The 19,580-nt window shown below is 61.8% G+C and overlaps 2 protein-coding genes across 3 annotated transcripts in view; one reads left to right on the top strand and one right to left on the bottom strand.

The window, feature by feature from the left end:
- TMEM132B (transmembrane protein 132B) overlaps positions 1–19,580 on the top strand; it is a 470,837-nt gene that overhangs the window by 88,239 nt on the left and 363,018 nt on the right. The window lies entirely within an intron of this gene.
- Positions 1–19,580, bottom strand: part of LOC133229255 (protein sidekick-1-like) — a 65,728-nt gene that overhangs the window by 39,926 nt on the left and 6,222 nt on the right. Inside the window, exons 4-7 of the mRNA XM_061385765.1 lie at positions 17,424–17,494; positions 10,214–10,349; positions 8,985–9,044; positions 6,894–6,995 (exon numbers count right to left, since the gene is read on the bottom strand). Coding sequence (XP_061241749.1) covers positions 6,894–6,995; positions 8,985–9,044; positions 10,214–10,349; positions 17,424–17,494 — 369 coding nt within the window. The remainder of the gene's footprint in view (positions 1–6,893; positions 6,996–8,984; positions 9,045–10,213; positions 10,350–17,423; positions 17,495–19,580) is intronic.

Below are 19,580 nucleotides of genomic sequence, written 5' to 3'. Positions count from 1 at the left end.
AAGGCCTGCAGCACGCCAGCCTTCCCTGTCCTTCACTATCTCCCAGAGTTTCGCTCAGATTCACGTGCATTGAGTCGGTGATGCTCCCCAACCTCTGTCGCCCCCTTCTCCTCCTGCCCTCAATCTTCCCCAGCATCAGGGTCTTTTCCAGTAACCGCAACCGAGGGTAGTGCTAAAGTCCACGTGGAACTCGGAGAAAACAAAGGCCATCTGTGGGAATGGCCTGGCGGTCCGGGGTTAGTCCTCTGCCTTCACTGCTGGAGGCCCAGGTTCGATCCCTGGTGAGGAGCTAGGATCTCGCACAGCACAGTGCAGCCAGAAAAGAAAAACCAAGGCGTGTGTGATCCTGTCTGGGGTTCAGGACGCCGGGGTGCACAGCCCCGCTCCTGGGGGAGGGGCTGGCGTCTGCGCACCCGTGGCTACCCCTCCTCTGGGACGGAGCACAGAGGCCGCTGCCGCATGTCCCCTGGGGAGGACCCACCCCTCTGGTCCTCCTCCCACCCTGAGGGCTACCCCCGCCCCACTGTGATGGGCTGGAGTCACAGGTGCAGGTGAAAGGTGAAAGGTCACTGGCAGGGCCCCCGTGGCCGTGGCCTTGCAGGTAGCCTCAGGGCAGCTGGGAACAACGCAGACGACCCATGTTTCTCCCTGCCCGGCAATCCCGCCGGCCGGTCTGTCCCCTGCCCGCTGCGGGCCGCTCCCTTCACCCCCATGGGTACCCCCCATCCCGGCAAACTCCATGATGGGCTGGACCTCGGAGCTGTCGGGGGGGGTGCCTGGTTGCGGGGGGCAGGATACCAGCCCAGCGCCCTCACCCCCTGCGGCCCTGCCTGCAGCCCGGGCACTGCCTTTGGGCTCAAGTCTGTTTACGGTCACAAGTGGAAGGAACCAAACGGACAGTCACCATCGGGGGAGATGGCCGGGCACTTGGTCCCTCTGGAGGGGGCCTCCGCGGAGAGGACGACCTTCGCGAGTCGCCCCTTCCCTGCTGCCCCCCAGCGCAGAATAAAATAGTAATTAACACGCACTCAGCCTGACACCACCTATTCATTCTGCTCTAACTGTGCGGCTCGTGTTACCACGGCCCACCCCGCCGCTAATGGAAATGTTAATAACCCTCACCAGGTTGTTGTGACAGATGCTCGGCCTCATTATCAGAAATTCTTATTTACCGCTCCATTAAACAACAGAATCACACAGAAAAACAATTCAATCAAAACTAACTGGAGGAATTTTAACAGCCGCATTAATAATCCAAAACATAAATAAAGTTAATGTCTTTGCATGTTTGCCATCGGCGACTCTGTTGCGAAATGACCGTGGCACAGTTAGACGGGGAAAGGCAGAGTGGGACGCTGCTGCCACGCCGGTGGGGTCAGGGCCGTGTGCGAGTGTCCACTGCCCCGAGTTTCCTCCTTGAAGACGTGGCAGAGCCAGGGCCCAGGGCGGCTCGGGGGTGGACACGTGCGACGCAGAGCTCCCCCTGCCTGGCCCGGTTCCATCCCGGGCGGCAGGCCCACCTGTACCGCTGTCCCCGGGCGGGGCTCCCCCGGCCCCCAGCCCGTCCTGGAGCACAGTGCCTCCCTGCCCGTAACAAGGACTTCCCCGATGAGGACACAGCAGGGGAGAGGGAAACTGATGTAAACACAGAGCAAAGCGTGCTGGCTTCTAGACTTGTTTTTGGCTCCTAAGAGCCTCTGGGTCTCCCCAATGACTTGCAGGCAGATGCCCCGTTTACACCCCACAAGGGATCCTCACTTGTCACGAAGGGTTCGGTTTGGAAGCTGGTGGGGTGTCTGACGGGCCGTGATCTCTTTGTTCCCCCACTTTACAGTCTGTGGAGGACGGTGCATGTGAGCATCAGCTCAGAATGCCGTGTTAACACGCATAAAATCAGTTTTCAAAAGCCCGCTGGCCTGGCAGTCTGGCATTAGCTGATACGTGGACGCCACGGACGGTGCTGGAGGCAGGGTCCGGGCTGGGGCGCGGAGCAGAGGTTCCCCTGGGCGCCTCGGCCGGGCAGACGATGCTGCCCCACGGCCGTCACCCACCAGCCTGCAGGGAGGGCCGACCATGGCGGCGACAGAGATGGTTCTGGACTGTGGCAGGCTCCTTGTACCCAACAGTGGTGATGGAACACCAGAGATTTCTGGAATCTTCTGGGATTCTGGCTGAATGCTCAGGAAACCCTGCAAAGCTGGGAGCTGCAGGCTGGACTGGGCGGGCAGGTCCCAAGAAGCAGTGAGACCGGCACTTTGTCCAGCTCCACTGGCCCCTGGACAGGCGTGCTGGCCCCGCAGTGACCATGCAGCGTCAAGGGAAGACAGCAGCTGCCCCTGGCTTTGCATGGACGTGCTGGTGGAGGGGGTGCTGGCTCCCAGGCCCCGACTCTCGGACTCCTGACTGCATGTCTGGCAGACCCTGGGCAGCCCCGGGCTCACTGGGGCCCCGCAGCAGAGCCTTTCAGAACCTCTGCTGCAGGGCGGCGGCTGGCCGGCCCCCGTGTGCTCACAGCATCTGCAAAGGTGTCTGGCAAACGGCCAGGGCTGGGGGCACGGGGGCTGCCCACCGCTCGGGCAGGACTGCTCACCATCCAGCCCCTCATCCCTCACCCTGCCCCACTGTGGGGTGGCGACCACCCTGTGGACAGTCTCCCGGAGGGAGCTACACGTCTCCCCCTGGAACCAGTCTGGCCGATGACCCGTGGGGCATTTCCCAGCAGGAACGTCCAGTGCGTTCCGTGGGCTACAGTCCATAGGGTTGCCCAGAGTCGGACATGACTGAGTGACTCAGCACGCAGGCTACAGAGCCGGCAAAAGCAAGGCCCAGAGCAATCCAGCGACTCTCCAGGGGTCACGCAATCAGCAGGCATGTGGACTCTGCTTTGTGTAAACCCAGGCAGCCTGGCTCTGAGCCTCTCTCCTTCCCTCCCTCGTGGTGAGGTTTCGGGGGCCTGGGGAGGGAGAGAGGGGAGGCGGGTGGGGAATTCAGCCCTCCACCCCTCGCTGGCCCAGCAAGTCTCGCCCCTCAGGGCCCCGGCCCCACCCCTCGCCAGCCCAGCACGTCTCGCCCTGTCTCGCCCCTCGGGGCCCCAGCCCCTGCCTCTCTTCTGTCTCCTCTGTCACCTCCCCCCTCCTCTTCACCTCACTGCTGAGCCAGAACCAAACACAACTCCAAGGAGGCTTAACGGGAAGAAGCGGGAAACTGGTCACAAAAACCAGTTTCCAAAAAACCGATGTTGTGCTCTCCAGGCTGCAGGAATGGGGGCTGGAGGCTGCGGGGAAAGCCCTGCACGGCGAATCCAAGCCCTGGGCTCGTACAGCGGGATGTGGGGAGTCTGTCCAATCCCTGAGCGCCACTTCGCTGTTTGTAAAATTGGAGAAAATGTGGGACGTGAAGGGTCTTGCAGCTGAAATGAAACGGGTGGTGTGAGAGCAGAGAGCACGACCGGCAAGGAGCGTGGGCAGTGTCCCCAGGCGGGTCCCCGAGGTGACCTTGCCTGCGGGCGGGTGGGGCGTTGCTCCTGTGTGGGCTCTGTCCCCATGGAGACGGAGGGCTTCTGGGTCACCCTGTACTGATGCCTTTAAATGTCCATCTCCCCTGGGGGTGCCCATGTGACCTGAGAGCCGCCCAGAGGTGTCATCACGGACCTGCGATGCCCTCCAGGGACCTGCTCCTCGTGCTCACACCTTCATGCCATCCTTCTGACAAGCAGGGTCCTGGGGGTGCTTCTCCCTCTGGGGTCTGCCCCCTTGGGGGACTCCTGGGGAAGAGGTGTTTCCTCCCTGTGGGAGGAAGCGCTCTTTCTGCTGCCTGGAGCCACGGGGCCACCTTGACAAAGAGCCTGCCTGAGACAGGAGTGAGCTGAGAGGAGGAGGAACCAAGAGGGGGCACAGGGACAGCCTGTTAGCATGCTGGATCCAGCCATGCCTGAAGCTGTGCCCAGGCTCTTCAACTTCTCCGTTACGTGAGTTAATGACAGATTCTTTCAGCTTAAGCCTCTTTGGGTTTCTATCTCTTGCAAGCTGTATTTCTTACTAGTGTACTATTTTTTACCAATTTGTAATGCTCAATGACTCAGAAATCAATCTCAATGAGAGATCGCCTAAAGGTTACCCTTTCTCTCTGAGATTAAAAGGATTTAAAAACTACATATTCAGGCTAGAGGAGACCCAAAGATCATTAACTCTCGACCTCTCGCTGTTCTGTAGGACGAGACCAATCAAGAACCTGCACAGGGTCTCAGTCACTCACCACTTACTGACCGGCCCTGGTCTAGGCGTGTCCTGGACATTTATCCTGCAGGCAGGACGGGCGAGCTGGGGGCAGGGTCGGGGTGAGGACCCCCATCGCCTCACTCCCAGCCTGCAGCTTTTCCCTCTGCACCATGGTCCTCAGGGCCTGAGCTCAGAGAGGTGGAGTGACGGGCCCAGCATGACAGAGCCGGGGACCGGCGGAAGTGACCCTCAGACCTGCAGGTCTGACTTGGGAAACACACTGTTTTCGGGCAGTTTTCACACAAGTCTGAGTGTTTCCTGCCGAATGGTCAGGATGGTGAAGCATCCGGCTGAGTGAATGGAAACTGCCCCATTTAGCTTTATTTTCTGCAGGCCTGAGAGCAGCCCAAAGTCAGGAGGAACACGTTACAAGGGCCCCTGGGCTGCGAGAGGCAGCGACTGGACGGCCAAGGGTGCGTGGCAACAGTGCTGGAAGCATGGCGTCCTCCTTCCAGAACATTCTATGCGGCGTGAACACAGACGGCAGAGCAACGCTCTGGGGCCGAACATCCACCCGACCTGTGGGGGCAGCCTGAGCGGGGAGCCTGGCCTCTTTCTGGGTTCTGCCTCTGCATCCCCGACTGGAGGCTGTTGGAGGCCGCCCACCCACAGAAGCAGCCGACGGACACCCTCCTGCCACTTGGGAGAAACACGTGGCCCGCCCGGGTTCACAGCAGCTCCACCGCAGCACCCGAGACCAGGGGGCCACCGAGGGACTGCCAGCGAACGCGGAGTCTGCACCCAGAGGAGAGTCCTCCCCCACGAGAGGGAGCCGAGTCTGACGCCTGCTGCAGCTCGGGTGAGCCCGGGAAACATGCCGGGAGACGGGAGCCAGGTAAAGCGGTCAAACACGGCTCTGGCCCGTGTCCATGAAGCCCCCGGAGCAGCGAGCCCACAGACAGGAAGCAAGTCAGGGCCGACGGCGGCTGGGGGAGGGGGCCTGCCCACGGCTGAGGGGCGTCTGTCTGGGGAGAAGCCGGGGCTGGGGGAGGCGGGCGGCGGCCACTCGGCCAGTGGACAGGCTCCCTGCCCCTGGGCTGGACGCTTGCCGGTGACAAGGACGGTGTGTGTCACGTCAACCGTGCTTTACCATAAAACGAACAACAAACAGCCACAGACCCAGGATGCAAGCCCGGAGGCAGGCAGACGTCCACGGCCGTCTGGCTGGCTGCTATGGCCCCGGTGCTCCCGGGTCTCCCGCCCGGGTTGCAGCCCTGTTCTCCACACGCCTGCACTGGTCCTGGGATGCAGGCCCTGTCCGCAGCACCTGGGCCCCGCCGCTGGTCCTCTCGCTGTGGTGCAGGCTGACGAGTGGGTGGGTCAGCTCCGCGGGTCCTCGCCAGCCGGCCATGTGCACCCTGAGCTCAGTGGCAGGGCTGGCACGGCTGCCTGCACGATGCCCCGCCAGGCTCCAAAGCCCCTGCTCTCACGGACGGCGTGTGCTGCGTCTGCCCCGCCTGTGTGGGCTCTTCTGTGGCCAGGCCCAGGCCCTCCTGGAGTGCCTGGCCCCCAAGTGACCTCCACTCCTTCTGCCGACAGACTCCCGGGCAGAGGCCAGGGTGGCTTCCACTGTCTCCTGTGGGGTCACCTGGTTTATCCTTGTCTACGTGAAAATGCCGTGTGACTCTTCCAGAAAAACCCTGCTAAGCCAGGGACCCTCAGTGCTGGCTCGTTTCCGACAATAACCTCTCCAAACTGCACAGTCGCCTGACGTGTCCTGTGGCCGGCCCAGAGAATTCAGCCTTCATCCCCCGAAAGCCTGGGTCCCCGTCCCCAGGGGCATTCCAACCCATTCACCCTCCTGACTCTGCACCCGCAGATTCGAGCAGAACCTTCAGCCATGTGCCAAGATCAGAGGAGACAGCCGTCTGTGGTACAGTGTGTGTGTGTGTGTGTGTGTGTGTGTGTGCGTGCGTGCGTGTGGGCCTGCCCAGTGTGTGTGTGTGTTGGGGGGGGGGGCGGTTTCTGTGGGGAGACGGCAGGCCGTGAGGCAGTGTGTGTGTGTGCGTGTGTGCGTGTGTGCGTGCGTGTGTGCGTGCGTGTGTCCGCGGGCAGGGGGCGTTTCTGCAGGTTGAGGGCGGGCGACTCCCTCCTTCCAGGGCAGCGGGGGGCTGGGTGAAGGCAACACTCCGATCTCAACGTGGGATACGACCTCTCCCTGTGCGTCAGCCCCACAGAGGGGACAGTTCTTAAGACAAACCCAGGGGCCAGATCGTATCTGAAACGGGGACTAACGTGGATCTGTGTGGCTTTCGGAGATGGGGGAGTGGCTGTTACGGAAGGTCAGGCTGACTCGGGGCCGGGGCCAGCGCTCAGGCTGGCCAGAGACGGTGGGTGACAGCAGTTCCCCTCCCCCCACCCAGGACCCCGCAGTCCTGGACCCCCACGGGGACGACAGCATGGCTCCCCTAGAGCACGTCCTGATTAATCCGATACCTCCAGACCTTAAACACCCCTGTGTCTCAAAAGCAAGACTTGATCACTCCCGGGGCCACCAGGACACCCAGCCCTTGGCCGAGGACTCTTCCCAGCATGACCAGAAGCCTCCTGAACCCCCATAACCTGACCTTCGACGAGGGGGACGCTGCTGGCCCCTGAGCTGCAGGCAGGACTCACCGGCCTCGCCAACGAAGACCTCCACAGGCGCGCTGGCCGGGCCCTCGCCGATGACGTTGTAAGCCGTCAGGACCACTTCGTAGCGCCGGTATTTCTTCAGATCTGCAAGGGCGAGGGGACAGGGTCAGCAGGCAGGAGCCCCGCCGTTTCTTAGAAAGCTCCCTCTGTGACCAGTGCCCCCTGGGGGGACAAGGGAGCCCTTTCTTGCAGAGAGAAGCCTGTGAGGGGCCGGCCACCCTCCGTCCAGCAGTGCCCCTACCCGCCCGGCAGTGCCCCTACCCGCCCGTGACCCTGGTGAGGCAGTCACGGCCGTCCTGCATTCGGGGAAAGGTGGCAACCAACTCCTCGTCTAAGGGAGCGAGTCCAGGACACAGAGCCTGACCTGGGCCTGCCTTCTGGTCCCGAACCTCTCCTGGAGAGCAAGAGCGGACACAGCAAGACCCTGGCGCTGCGCGACCACGCGGGCCAGTCCTTGACCCCTTCTGTGACATGATGGCGGGAGGGCCTGGGGGTCACATTCACTGACCTCTGCAGAGCGGGGTCCTCTCTGGGAGGTACGGTTTGCAGGGACCATGCGCTCAGGCGGTCAGACACATACGTGGGGCCTCTGGACAGTCATGTGACTGGGAGAACCTTCCAGAAAGTTCTGGCTTAAAAATCAGCTGTTCCCGCCACATCGAGTAGTGCAGAGCTCGTGTGTGGCTGCCTGGCCTGCACGATGCACTTGGCGTCTCATGTGTGGCTGCCTGGCCTGCACGATGCACTTGGCGTCTCATGCCCTTTTCTTCCCAGGATGTGGCCATTCAGACCTCACGGGCCTTGGTTTGCCAACATAGATACATTTAACGGCCAAGATCCTGCCCCCGCGGTCAAGCTCTGCTGCTGAGAAACCACCAGATGGCTTCATCTCAACTTGGGGCCTCGTGTGATTGCCAGGAATCCACAGAGACGCACCAGAGTGGATGCCGGCGTGTGGCCCGGGCGCCCCTTCCATGCTTCCTAACCCGAGACTGAAAGGCCTGGGCGGAGACCTGGGGAGGGAGCCCTCGTCACTGGGGCCAGCCTGCACTTGACTCTTCACCCAACCTCTTGGAGAGGCCACCTCTGGGAGATGCCCGGCCCAGGAGGGACTCGGTGGAAAGACAAGGAAGCAGCGAGGCGGGGAGGGGCAGGCGGGCCAGCCCGCGATGGATGACGCAGAGCTTCAGGGGGAGGGCACAGCTCCGGGAACCCCGCCCCCGCTGCCGGGCTGGTTGGCTGTCCCAGGTGGTGGCCGGGGTGATGGGGGACAAGCTGGCAGAGAGCTGGCACCCGCGGGGCCTGGCAAGCCTGGCTCTTCCTCCCCTCCATTACCCGCTTTCTGATCCAGCGACCTCTGCACTGGACTGAACTGCAGCTTGGTCCCTGAGTCTTGCACTCGGTCACTGAAACCCACCCTGGCCGAAATCCAAGGGGCAGCACCACGATTTGATAAGAAGGAGAGAGGCCGGATGGACAAACGCTGGACATGTGTGTGCAATGTCCGCCCCCCACCCCGAGAGGAGGGAGACCCCGACGCTGCAGTGAGGAGGACGCTAGGCCTGAAGCCAGCGGACACAGAGGGGCCCGCTGGGTGAGTCCCCTGCTGCGAGGTCCCTGGAGGGGCCGGGGTCACAGAGACAGGAAGGTGGGGGTGGGCGCCCGGGGTGGGGCTGGGGGAGGTGGGGGGCGTGCGTGTTTAGTGGGGCAGTCTCAGGTTGGGGGTGAGAGGGTTCTGAGGTGGGCGGTGGGGACGGGCGCACGGCAGTGTGTGCACATAACAGGGTGAAGGTAAATCCACAGCTAAAAGGGGGCTAAAAACAAGCCGACAGTGTCAGAGAAGAGCGCTGCCGTGACTTTCTGTCCCAAACTGAGAACGGCTGTTGGGAACCCCTGCCCAGCCTGTGTTTCTAGAAACTCCCTTTCGGTGGTTCTGGCCCATCACGCATTTTAGTGGGACGGGGTGGGGGGCTCCAGGAACGAGAGCTGGGAATCCGAGCTGGTCTTCACTCGGTCCGCCGAGAGGCTGAGGGGCACTGCCCAGCTGCGCCAGCTGAGCGCAGAGTCACTCACGTGTTAACTCGTAGGTTGTCTCGGTGGAGCTGCTGTTGACGGTCTTGAAGCTGCTCTGGGCTGTGGGGGGCGAGCAGACAGGCCGTCAGTGTGGGGACAGCCGGCGCCAGGACGGGCCGCAGACGTGGAAGGAGGCCTGGCCGGGAAGCTGCTCTGCCTCCAGAGCAGCCACCACACGCCCGTCTGCTCACCGGGACCCCCGCAGAGCCTCCTGATCCAGCCAGGCCCCCGGCCCACAAGGGGGAGGAGTGTCTCCCCTCTGATTAAACGGATCTAATTGGCATCTGGCAGAATGTAGCGCAAAGCGGCACTGGGGGCCACAGGACTGGCTGGTCCCGGGGCAACCGCGTCTGATCACGTGCTCAGGTGAGTGCCCCAAGCCAGTGGGGACGACCAGCCAACAGTGAGCAGGTGCACAGACCCTCGCACCCCCTTATTCCAGGGTGTGTGTGACTCAGCCCAGAGGGACAGTCATGGCCAGCTGGGCATTGGCAAGGGGCACCGGGGGAGACGCTGTGAGTGCGGGTCTCAGCGGAGCCAGGTCCTCCCCCGGTGGGGTCGGGGCCAAGCTGTAGCCCCTCGCCGACCCCAGAGGGGCGCTGGGGGCTGAGCGCAGTGTGTGTGACCCGCGCGAAGAGGCCCAGGCAGAGCTGGACCCGGTGCCCTGGCTGCCCTGCCCCCACCCCCACCACGCGGGTGCCAGGGGCCCAGGTGTCTTCTCTGATGGTTCTGGGGGTCATCTCTTAGCCTTCCCCCAATAGAGAGCAGAAGGGGACAGTGGCTCAGGGCAGATGAGCAGGGAGAGGGAGGCCGGGTCTCCACAGGCCCCAGCACCCCGGGCCTGCTCCGCGTGGGGCGGCACTGCTGTCTCCGGAGGCCTGACTACTCCTCCTCCAGGGCACACAGGCCCCTATGGCTTAGCCCTGCCCTGGCCGGCTGACCCCTGCCTCCCCCCACTGAGCTGTGCCGGGCCCTGCATCACCCTCTTCCTCTCACGTCCTCCGTGACATCCTTTTTACCCCGACGGCCCCCTCAGATGGCTCCTCCTCCAGGCAGCCTTCCTGGGTGCCCTTGCTGTGCCCTGGACCTTGCACACTGTCGGGGTGCTGGGGAGGGGGCAGAGCTGCACCCCCTCCGGCCCCCACAGCTGTTCCCAGCAGGCCTGGGGTGGGCAGATGTGGTGGTTATGGGAACCTCCCTGCCGTGGGGTCGGGGGGCGGGGGGCTCACCTGTGAGCTCGGCCCGCAGAGCCAAGGGCGTCTTGAGCGTCTTGGACTCGGTGGCGGGGGCCGCCTCGTACTCCAGCTCACGGTAGTAGATCCGGTAGCCCTGCAGGAGGCCGTTCAGGCTCTCGTCCCTTGGAGGCTGCAAAGACAGCACGGTCAGGGGCCTGGCTGCATGCTGGCTGGCTGTGTGGACAGGCGGGGCGTCACTGGTTCAAGACAACTAGAGGGGCCTCGGTTGTTGGCAAGAGGACAGGCAGGTGTCCCACTGATGAGGAATGACGGGGTCAGGGATGGAACCCAGGCCTCCTGGTCCTGTGTGCGTGGACATGGCCATGTCTCCCTGTCCAGCCTGGACACCCGAGCCCCAGGGCCGGGGCTGGAGACTGTGGCCCAGGTCACAGATAGAGAGGAAGTTGCCCATTGCCGGCAGACCCAGAACCGAAGGGGGCCGTGGATGCGGCCTAGCCCTGCGTCGTCCACCACTGACCCACCCTGTCCCTTCAGTCCCCGACCCTCCCGTCCACCCGGGCTTATGGCCGTCTCGCTGGGACCCTCACTGACCCCTCTGCGTGCCATGTGGGCCCCCTGCCTGACAGGCGTAGGGCTAGAACACCCACTGCCACCTCAGCTGGCGTGAGAGCGGCCGACGGTGGGGCAGGGCCTGACTCCTAAGAACCCAGCGGAAGGCGGCTCACGGGCGGCTCGGAGACAAGGTCGGACGGTGGGGCAGCCTGAGCCTGTGTGTGAATCCAGGACCTTGCAACCGCTTCCCTCTGCGTACCGCTGCTGCTCAGGGAGGGCCCGGCCCGACTGCCCCTCCCCCTTTGGCTGGTTTCTGTTGATTAGTGAGCCTGGGGAGGGCATCCCCAGCTGGGTGACAGGTCTGTCTGTGGAAGGAAGGCCATCCCACTCCACTTGGAACCCCAATAAGGCCACGACACTCACCCCAGTGCTGGGGGCTACGGGCTCTGCTCCCCCCTCTACGGTCCTCAGCAGGTCAGGACTGAACCTCCCAAACTGCAGCTGGACAGATGGACCAAGAGCGTGCTGGTGCCCGAGTGGACGCCACAGCTACTGTAAGAAAGCCCCCCTGTTGTGGGTTAAACTGTGCCCCCCTAGGAGACATGCTGAGTCCTAACTGCTGGTCCCCGCAAAGTGACTTCATCTGGATTTGGGTCTCTGCAGATGTAAGCAAGTTAGGAAGAGGGCACCGGTGGAAGGGAGCACTCTACGGCGATGGCAGGCTTCACAGAGGGCGGTTCCGTTCTATTTGCCCAGATCTTTAATGCAGCAATCACACGTCCAGGAACTGACCCCACGTGGAATCTCAGGTGTGTGCGGTCCTGAGACCCACAAACGTGAGCCTGGGACTAACTCTCCCCCACCCCTCAAAACGCCAAGACCAATCCTCTCCGGGTCTTTTCAATGCCACCAAGACAACAGGATGGCCTTCGAGCTTGAAGGGCTTGAATCTTCAAGCTTGAAGATTGCCTGCAAACAAATTGGCAGACCTGGGGCTCGTGAACACCATCGGATGATGTGATAATTGATTCACACGGGCACCTAGATGCTCAGCGTGATGGATCGTGAAGACAAAACACATTTTAAGAGGCAATATAGAATCTAGCAATTATTTAACAAATGCTGAGACTGGAAAAAGACCCAAAGATTCTTATAAGATGAGGACATTTGGACACAGAATGTCACGCGAAAGCAGAGGTCGGGACTGAAGGAAGCGTCTAGAAGCCAAGGAGCGGTAAGGCCTGCCGCGGCCGCCAGAGGCTGGGAAGAGGCAGGCAGCAGGCTTCCCTGTGTCTGCAGTCAGCTACCACCTTGACCGTGGACGCTGGCCTTCGGAACTGTGGGAGGCAGGGCGCCCGGTTCCAGGCGCTCTGCTGTCCACACTCGCACCCTTCAATTTCAGTCCCTGAACCCGGGCGGCACCGGGGGGACCCGGATGCTCAGGGAAGTCTGTTCTCTGTGACCTCTGGCTGCTCTCGGTCCCAAACTCGGGACCCCTGCAGGAGGGGACAGCTCTCTGCCCTCACTCGCCAGTGGGCAGCGCACACAGCAAGGGCGCTTCCTCCCATGAGCGGGAATCACCACGTTTTTACCACGAGAGCCCAGGGGTTTGCAGGGCGGGTCTGCCGCAGCCCCCAACGTGCTCTCCCGCCACTTCTGAGTACTTGGACCCCCCCACCCCCCGTCCCCGCGCTGAAAGCGCCGTGGCTGGTCGTTCTTCCCGTCAGACGCAGACACTCAAGCCTGGGAAACCGGAGTGGACTCGCCACATCCCCAGGATCCACGTGCATCCCTCTGGTCAGAGGAGCCCAGCAAGCCCACCCGGATGACACTGGACTACTAAGCATCACCTTCACAAACACTGAGAAACCAGACAGTCGTGTGAGTCGCTTTACTGCCAGATTCTCTCTCCTGTGCGGGTCTGGGACTGGACCCCATATTTCCAGGGTATCAGTGCTCGCTCCGCTCTCCTGACGCCCACAGGTGGAGACATCTTTAAACTCACCTCACGGTTGTAGAACTAACGATCTGAGAGTGAAGGTGGACCCGCTCAGATGCCCGCGTCGCCTGGATGGGGCAGGTGACCGGCCAGGCACGCAGGGTCCCCGAGGCACAGGCCCGTCCGTCCGGGCCCCGGGCTGAACCATGACACTGATCACTTCCTCCAGCAGCGAGCCTGCGGCTCTCTGCCCCGACCGTTCCCAAAACGAGGCCTCAACTGACCAGAGTGCTAGGAACTCGGGGAGCTGTGTGCTGTCAGGAAGGGAGGTGAGGACAGGGCTGAACCCTGGGGGCCTGCCTGGGGGGGCAGGAGAGAGGCTCTGTTTCTTGTTGCAGTTTCTAGTTTATTCTGCCCTTTTCTTTCCTACCGATTTTGATGGACAGAACCTCTGTCCCCCGCACTGCAGATTCAGGGACACCCCTGAGCGGGGCACGCCCTGGCATGCTGGGCGGTCCCTATGCTTCCTGTCCAGCCCCGGCCCTGGAGCCTCCCCGCCCTGAGGGCAGCGTTTCAGATCCTCTGATACACCTTTTTTTAGATCCCTCCCCTTTGAGCTCATAGGATTGGTTCAGATAGCTTTAAGGGTTTTTGTTTTGCACGACCCTCTGCTATTTAAAACTAGGTTCCACGCGGTAAAGGCAGACACCGTGCAGCGTTTACTGCTAATCGGTGCCACGTGCAAGTCGTGTGTGCGTCTGTGTGTGTAATGCACGCAGGCGCCATCTCCTCCTAAGGATGGACGCCCACCGTCGGCCACTCCGACCCTAGCCCTGGGTTTCTTACTGGCCACGGCTGAGACAATTACAGTCCTCACCCCTAGGCTTCCTTTAAGCACAACCATCACAACACGTAAGAAAAAGTTTATTTCACCCCCTTCTTAAAAAATACAACGGATGGGAAAGTCTACCCGTGAGAATAGAGAGAGACGTTTTCCCACCTGACACCTAAGCCGTGCAGACAAGGTCCAGGTTCAGTGACGCGCTCTCCACCGCCCTTCCCAAGTGAGGCTCAGAGGTCGCAGGGCCTCTGACCCTCTGGGTCCCAGGCTGCCCACAGCGGTGACCCCTGAGGGAGGGTCCTGAGGCCCCCGCCCCACAAGTCCCCCTGCAGTGAAGGCGCCCGGCTGAGGCCCCGGGAGGTCAGCGGAGCTCCTTGCTGCAGAGGGCCCTGCCTGCACCCCAGCCCTGCCTCTAGAGCCGACCGGCTCCGCAGGTTGATGAGGTGCCCTGAGCTGCGACGTAAGTGTCTTAAGTGCTTCACCCTGCCTTCCGCAAATCGGAAATTCCACCAGCCGGTCCGCAGGGGCCCGGGGTGTTTTTGCAGTTTTGGAAAAGGGGCCCTTGTTAAAGTGCCCGTGACCTGGTCGGAGTGCATTGGCCTTGACCCCCCACTCCAGCGGGCGGGAAGAGGACAGAGAGCTGGGGCTTCTCACCATGAACCTCAGTCCTGGCCGAGCGCCAGGGGTCAGGCTGGGACCAGCTCAGTGGGCCTTCCCAGACAGGGCGGGCCACGGGGGGGGAGACCCGGGGCTGGGGAGGGCCCACACGGAGTCCCTTCCCAGACAGGGCGGGCCGCGGGGGGGGAGACCCGGGGCTGGGGAGGGCCCACACGGAGTCCCTTCCTAGACAGGGCGGGCCGCGGGTGGGGGGACCGGGGCTGGGGAGGGTCCACACGGAGTCCCTTCCCAGACAGGGCGGGCCGCGGGTGGGGGGACCGGGGCTGGGGAGGGCGCGGGTGGGGGGACCCGGGGCTGGGGAGGGCCGCGGGTGGGGGGACCGGGGCTGGGGAGGGCCCACACGGAGTCCCGGGTCTCAGGGTGAGCCGGAGGCAGAGCGGGACTTCCACTGCCATCGTCCTGGGGCCCGAGCCCGGGACTTCCCACCACCTCTGTTCCCTGGAGCCCAGAGCAGGGGTCCCTCTGATGCCTGCTGGACTGAGTCCGTGGCTCAGCGGGCACGGGAGGCCCTAGAGAACCAGCTCCAGGCGCCTGCCCTTGAAGCCCAGCAGCTGTCACACCTGAGCCTGCATTCCTGCGGACGTGCCACTGGATAATGACCTGCCTGCCCTGACGGGTGGGGGCGGGGACCGGCCATCCTGTCACCTCCCACCTCCCTCCAGCCGCTGCCCTCCTGTCTTCTCACTGAGGCCTGTGGACCTCACAGCAGGGAAAGGAGGCTCTGGGTGCTCAGAGCCCGGCGCCGGAGCCAGTCCTCACAGACGACAGAGCGGGCGGTGAGAAAGGAGCAAAGGCCAGGATGTCCCAGAGAGGCCAGGCCCCCGTGTCCCCTCTGACTGGGGGCTGCACCACACTCTTAGGAAGGCGCCCTGCACAGCCGAGTCCCCCTCCCCGAGTCCACTGCACGTGATGCAGTCTGTCCCTTAGGACGATAATTTTGCTAGAAAACAGCCTCAAAATCCACTCAGAGAAGAGGGGACCAGAGAGGAAATGCATGTGAGTCACAGACTGTGTGACCCGCTGGAGGTTTCAGAACAGCCAGCTGAAATGTGATCAATTCAGAGACATGAATGCCCAGTATGAGCTGCACTCAGTGTGAACACAGAGCCACTGCTGTCTAGAATATACGCACAAATCCTCAGATTCCAACAGCACCGGCCCCCGAAAGGCACAGATTGACCATCCCACTCAGGTCAGTTCAGCTCAGTCATGTCCGACTCTTTGTGACCCCATGGACTGCAGCACGCCAGGCCTCCCTGTCCATCACCAACTCCCAGAGCGTGCTCAAACCCACGTCCATCAAGTCGGTGATGCCACCCAACCATCTCATCTTCTGTCTTCCCCTTGTCCTCCTGCCTTCAATCTTTCCCAGCATCAGGGTCTTTTCAAATGAGTCAGTTCTTCGCATCAGGTGGCCAAAGCATTGAAGTTTCAGCTTCAGCATTAGTCCTTCCAATGAATATTGAGGACTGATTTCCTTTAGGACGGACTGGTTTGATCTCCTTGCAGTCCAAAGGGCTCTCAAGAGTCTTCTCCAACACCACAGTTCTAAAGCATCAATTCTTCAGCGCTCAGCTTTCTTTACAGTCCAACTCTCACATCCATACATGACTACTGGAAAAATCAGTTTTGACTAGATGGACTTCTGTCAGCAAAGTAATGTCTCTGCTTTTTAATATGCTGCCTAGGTTTGTCATAGCTTTTCTTCCAAGGAGTAAGCATCTTTTAATTTCAAGGCTGCAGTCACCATCTGCAGTGATTTTTGGAGCCCAGGAAAATAGTCTGTCAATGTTTCCATTGTTTCCCCATCTATTTGCCATGAAGTGATGGGACCGGATGCCATGATCTTAGTTTTTTGAATGTTCAGTTTTGAATGTTGATCATCCTACTAAGAGGAATCAACTCTGATGGACAGCCCATTCAAGTGGGTCAGTGGCCTTGGAATTACAGGCAGTGCTTGCGTTTTTAAACAAATTACTAAAAAAGATTTACAGGTGAAGCATTTTGTTTGGAATGCAAATCTATATTTAAACGTCGTCCCTTTGTTCCCTTAGCTCTGATTCAGTAAATTACTCATAATTTTAATTATACTTCAACTGCCTGGCAGTTGACAGGCATTTATTTCCGCAATGCATCATACTGACCACCTCCTGCTCAGGCTTCTTGCGATTAGTTTCTCCTGCTGGGCTCTGAAGGGGGACAGCTGATGGGCAGGCACGCCCAGCACCTTCCGTGCAGCTCTCCTCGCCTCACAGGGCGTCTGGGACTGAGCGCTCGCAGCCCAGGGGCTGGAGGCGGGAGGGCTGGGTTGACAGCCAGCACTGCAACCACAGCTGCCTGTCGAGAACGGCTGAGGTGCCACAGTCCCGAGCTCAGCTGGCTACGGGGCAGCCAGACCCACGTCTGAGACCAAGCACGTACCCGGCAGAATTCAGCACCACCCAGAAGACCGTCTGCTCTTGGTCGATTGTGTTAGTGGAGAGCGGGAACTGGAAGTGCTTGGAACCTTCAGTTTCCATGTTGAATGTTCCCCATCTCCCACCAGAGATCCTGATGGAAGTCAGGGGTCTAACGGGCCTTGGATCAGAGACCTCATGGTGGCCTCAGAGGGGACCTTGGAACCCTTGTTTTACAGAGGAGGAACCTGGGGTCAGAGAGGCTTCTGGGGTCAGAGTCTTGCTGTGGCAAACTGGCCCGCAGGCCGAGGCCAGGCCCTGTCCCTCTCCCGGGGCCCAGAGGGCCACTCAGCTGTGGCTCCCCCGGGACAGCCGTCAGAGCCCAGCTGAAGCCTCCTGGGTCCTCATCCAGTTTCAGCACTCCGGGGAGTCTGGAAAGTGCAGAATGCCACAGCAGTGAGCTCCCAGTTCACCGGGAGGACACTTGGAAATGTCTTCTGTTCACACTGAAAGGTTCCCGTTACCCCAAGGAGCTGCCACTTAGCGACACAGAAGAGGGGAAGTGGCCTGGGATGACTCGGTCACCGGACGGGCTGTGCGCTGGGCCCACTGGCCGTCCTGCTGACCGCCCCCACCCCAACACACCGAGCTCCGGTCCACTCTGCAGGTCACCACGGCGCTGGACTTCCCCCTTGGAGGTCACACTCACACCACGGCCCTGCATGGTGCACCAGCCGGACTCTCCAGCCCAACCCAGGGTCGGCCGGGTGCCCGCTGAGCAAGCTCGCTGCTGCAGGAGCGGGGTTCACAGAGTACCGTGGGGTCCCCGGGCCTTACCTGCCACTGGATCAGAACAGACGAGGTGGTGCGTGGTGTCACAGACACAGAGCGCGGGGGCTCCCCGGGGACTGGAAGGAAGAGGGAAGCAGCACGGGTTAGGCGTCGAGCTTGGCCCGGCACTCCTGGGCCCGGTCCCCGCCTGCTCTCAACCAGCCAGCACGCGGCCCCCTCCTCCCGGGGACGCCCTTCCTCCGCCTGCCAGCCTGTGTCCAGGAGAGAGGGACCTCATACTGGACCGCCTCCCCGACCTCACCTCCCACGGACCCGCCCCACTGGACGCACGCAGAGTCTGGGTCTCTTCATGGCCGAGGCGCCCGAGCGCCCCTGCAGTTCCCTGATCTCCCCAGAGGAGGAGGGGTGTCATTCTTTTGGGGTACGTGGGTCAGAGCGACTTCTGAACAGGACACATGAGCAAGCCAGGCCCAGGGCCCTTGACTCTAAACACGGACGTGACTGTCAGGAAAGGGGCGTGACTCCGGGGGCTGGGGGACCTCTGGCCCAGCCTGGTCCCGGTGGTGGCCCAGTGCAGCTCCAGTTTGACCCCACCCTGCTCTCTAGAGCGTGTGTCACGTCCAGCAGGCCGTGCCCCACTCTCCACCACGTCTGCCCCTGCCGGGCCTGGGCGGCCCGCTCCCAGCAGACGGACTGGCCTTCGCACAGCGGCCCCGCTGTGACACCCCGACAGAGTCAGTGTTCAGAAACGGGCTTTGAGCAGAAGGATTTAGGGCCTCTCCCCACCCGCCTCATCTGTGTGCCCTGCACCCCCAGCCTGCTCCCCACTCTGACTCAGCTGCTCCGAGCGACCCCTGCACCCTGCAGGCTTCCCCGTCCTCCGGGCCCAGACCAGGGATGGGCCCATGCTGGCCACACTCCAGGCCCCCTGCCCCAGGGGCCGCTCTCTACCCTGCCCCTCTGACCTCTGGCTGTTCCAGCTCAAGGCCCTGACCCAGCGTTCCTGCCCACGTGGGGCGGACTCAGTACTCTCGGGATAAGAGACCCTTTCCCAGCAAACCATCTGCATGCTCCCAAGCCCCTCGCCCAGCACTGGCCCCAGCCCTGGGGTCAGCCTGGCCTGTCCTCTCCCCTGAGAGCTGGACTCAGAGTCACGGGACGAAAACACAAGGCCAACCCATTGCAAAGAGAAACTGGAGTCTCGAAAAGGAAGATGAAAAGGTGATTTGAACATGAAAGGGCTGAGAGAGGCCCCCTTCTGACCGACCTGTGAGGGGCAGCGGGTGGGCGCCCCTCTCCCGCAGACCAGCTGCCGGGTTTTTTCCTTCTAAGAACTAACTCTCAGGCAAGGCGCTAACGCAGGAATACAGAGGATGCCACGGGGGACAAGCACTGCTTCTCCAGACCCGGGGCCGCCCTTCCTCCCCGGCCTCCCGCCTACGGGGTTGGAGGGCACCTCTCCGGTCAGGATCATGGGGCCCTGGCGGCCTGACCTCGGCGAGTTCAAGAGCCAGCAAGGCCCTGGACCCCGCGGCTGGTCCCTCAGGGCAGGAGGCCCCGACACCCCGGGCTACAGAAGAGCAGAGCTGAAGCCCGGAGGCCTGGTGTGATCGTGGGGATGGGCTGGTTTGAAGGTCGCTCCACTGCTGAGTTAAGCAGGGAAGGGGGAGCTCAGGGTGGGCCTGGGGATCGTCACAGAGCACCGCCCAGTGAACTGAGGGTCCAGGTCCGTCGGCTGGGCTCCGAGCCTCAGCGTCGTCGTGCAGTGGCCGTGCTCTGTCCTGAACGCCTGCCTGTCTGCTGGGTCGGCCTGAGGACCCCGCCTCCCTGTCCTTCCGGGCCTGGTCTCACTGCCCATGGCCAAGCAAACTCACAAGGGATCTTCAGGCCCAATTCCTCTGAGCAGAACCAAGCAGGGGTGGGGGCGGGTAGGGACCTGGAGCTTTCAGGGGTCTCTCTGCCACCACTTCACTGTGCATTTGTCAAGCGGCAAAACCGGGATGGCTCATGAATGAGAAAAATGGGGAAAAGCTCTTACAATCCAGCTACCCCATGGCATCTATCTTTAATGACCCTATAAATTATTCAATGTCAGGGATGCTAATGGATCATCGGGTTTGGAAGCTAATCAAAGAAACGTCCCTCCGTTTGGAAGCCCTTGAAGTCTGATTTACGGCCCTGAGCTGTGCAGGGGCACCGGCT

This window comes from Bos javanicus, chromosome 17, assembly GCF_032452875.1.
Source record: "Bos javanicus breed banteng chromosome 17, ARS-OSU_banteng_1.0, whole genome shotgun sequence".
NCBI classification, from domain to species: Eukaryota; Metazoa; Chordata; class Mammalia; order Artiodactyla; family Bovidae; genus Bos; species Bos javanicus.
This window is presented reverse-complemented; position numbering and strand designations above follow the sequence as displayed.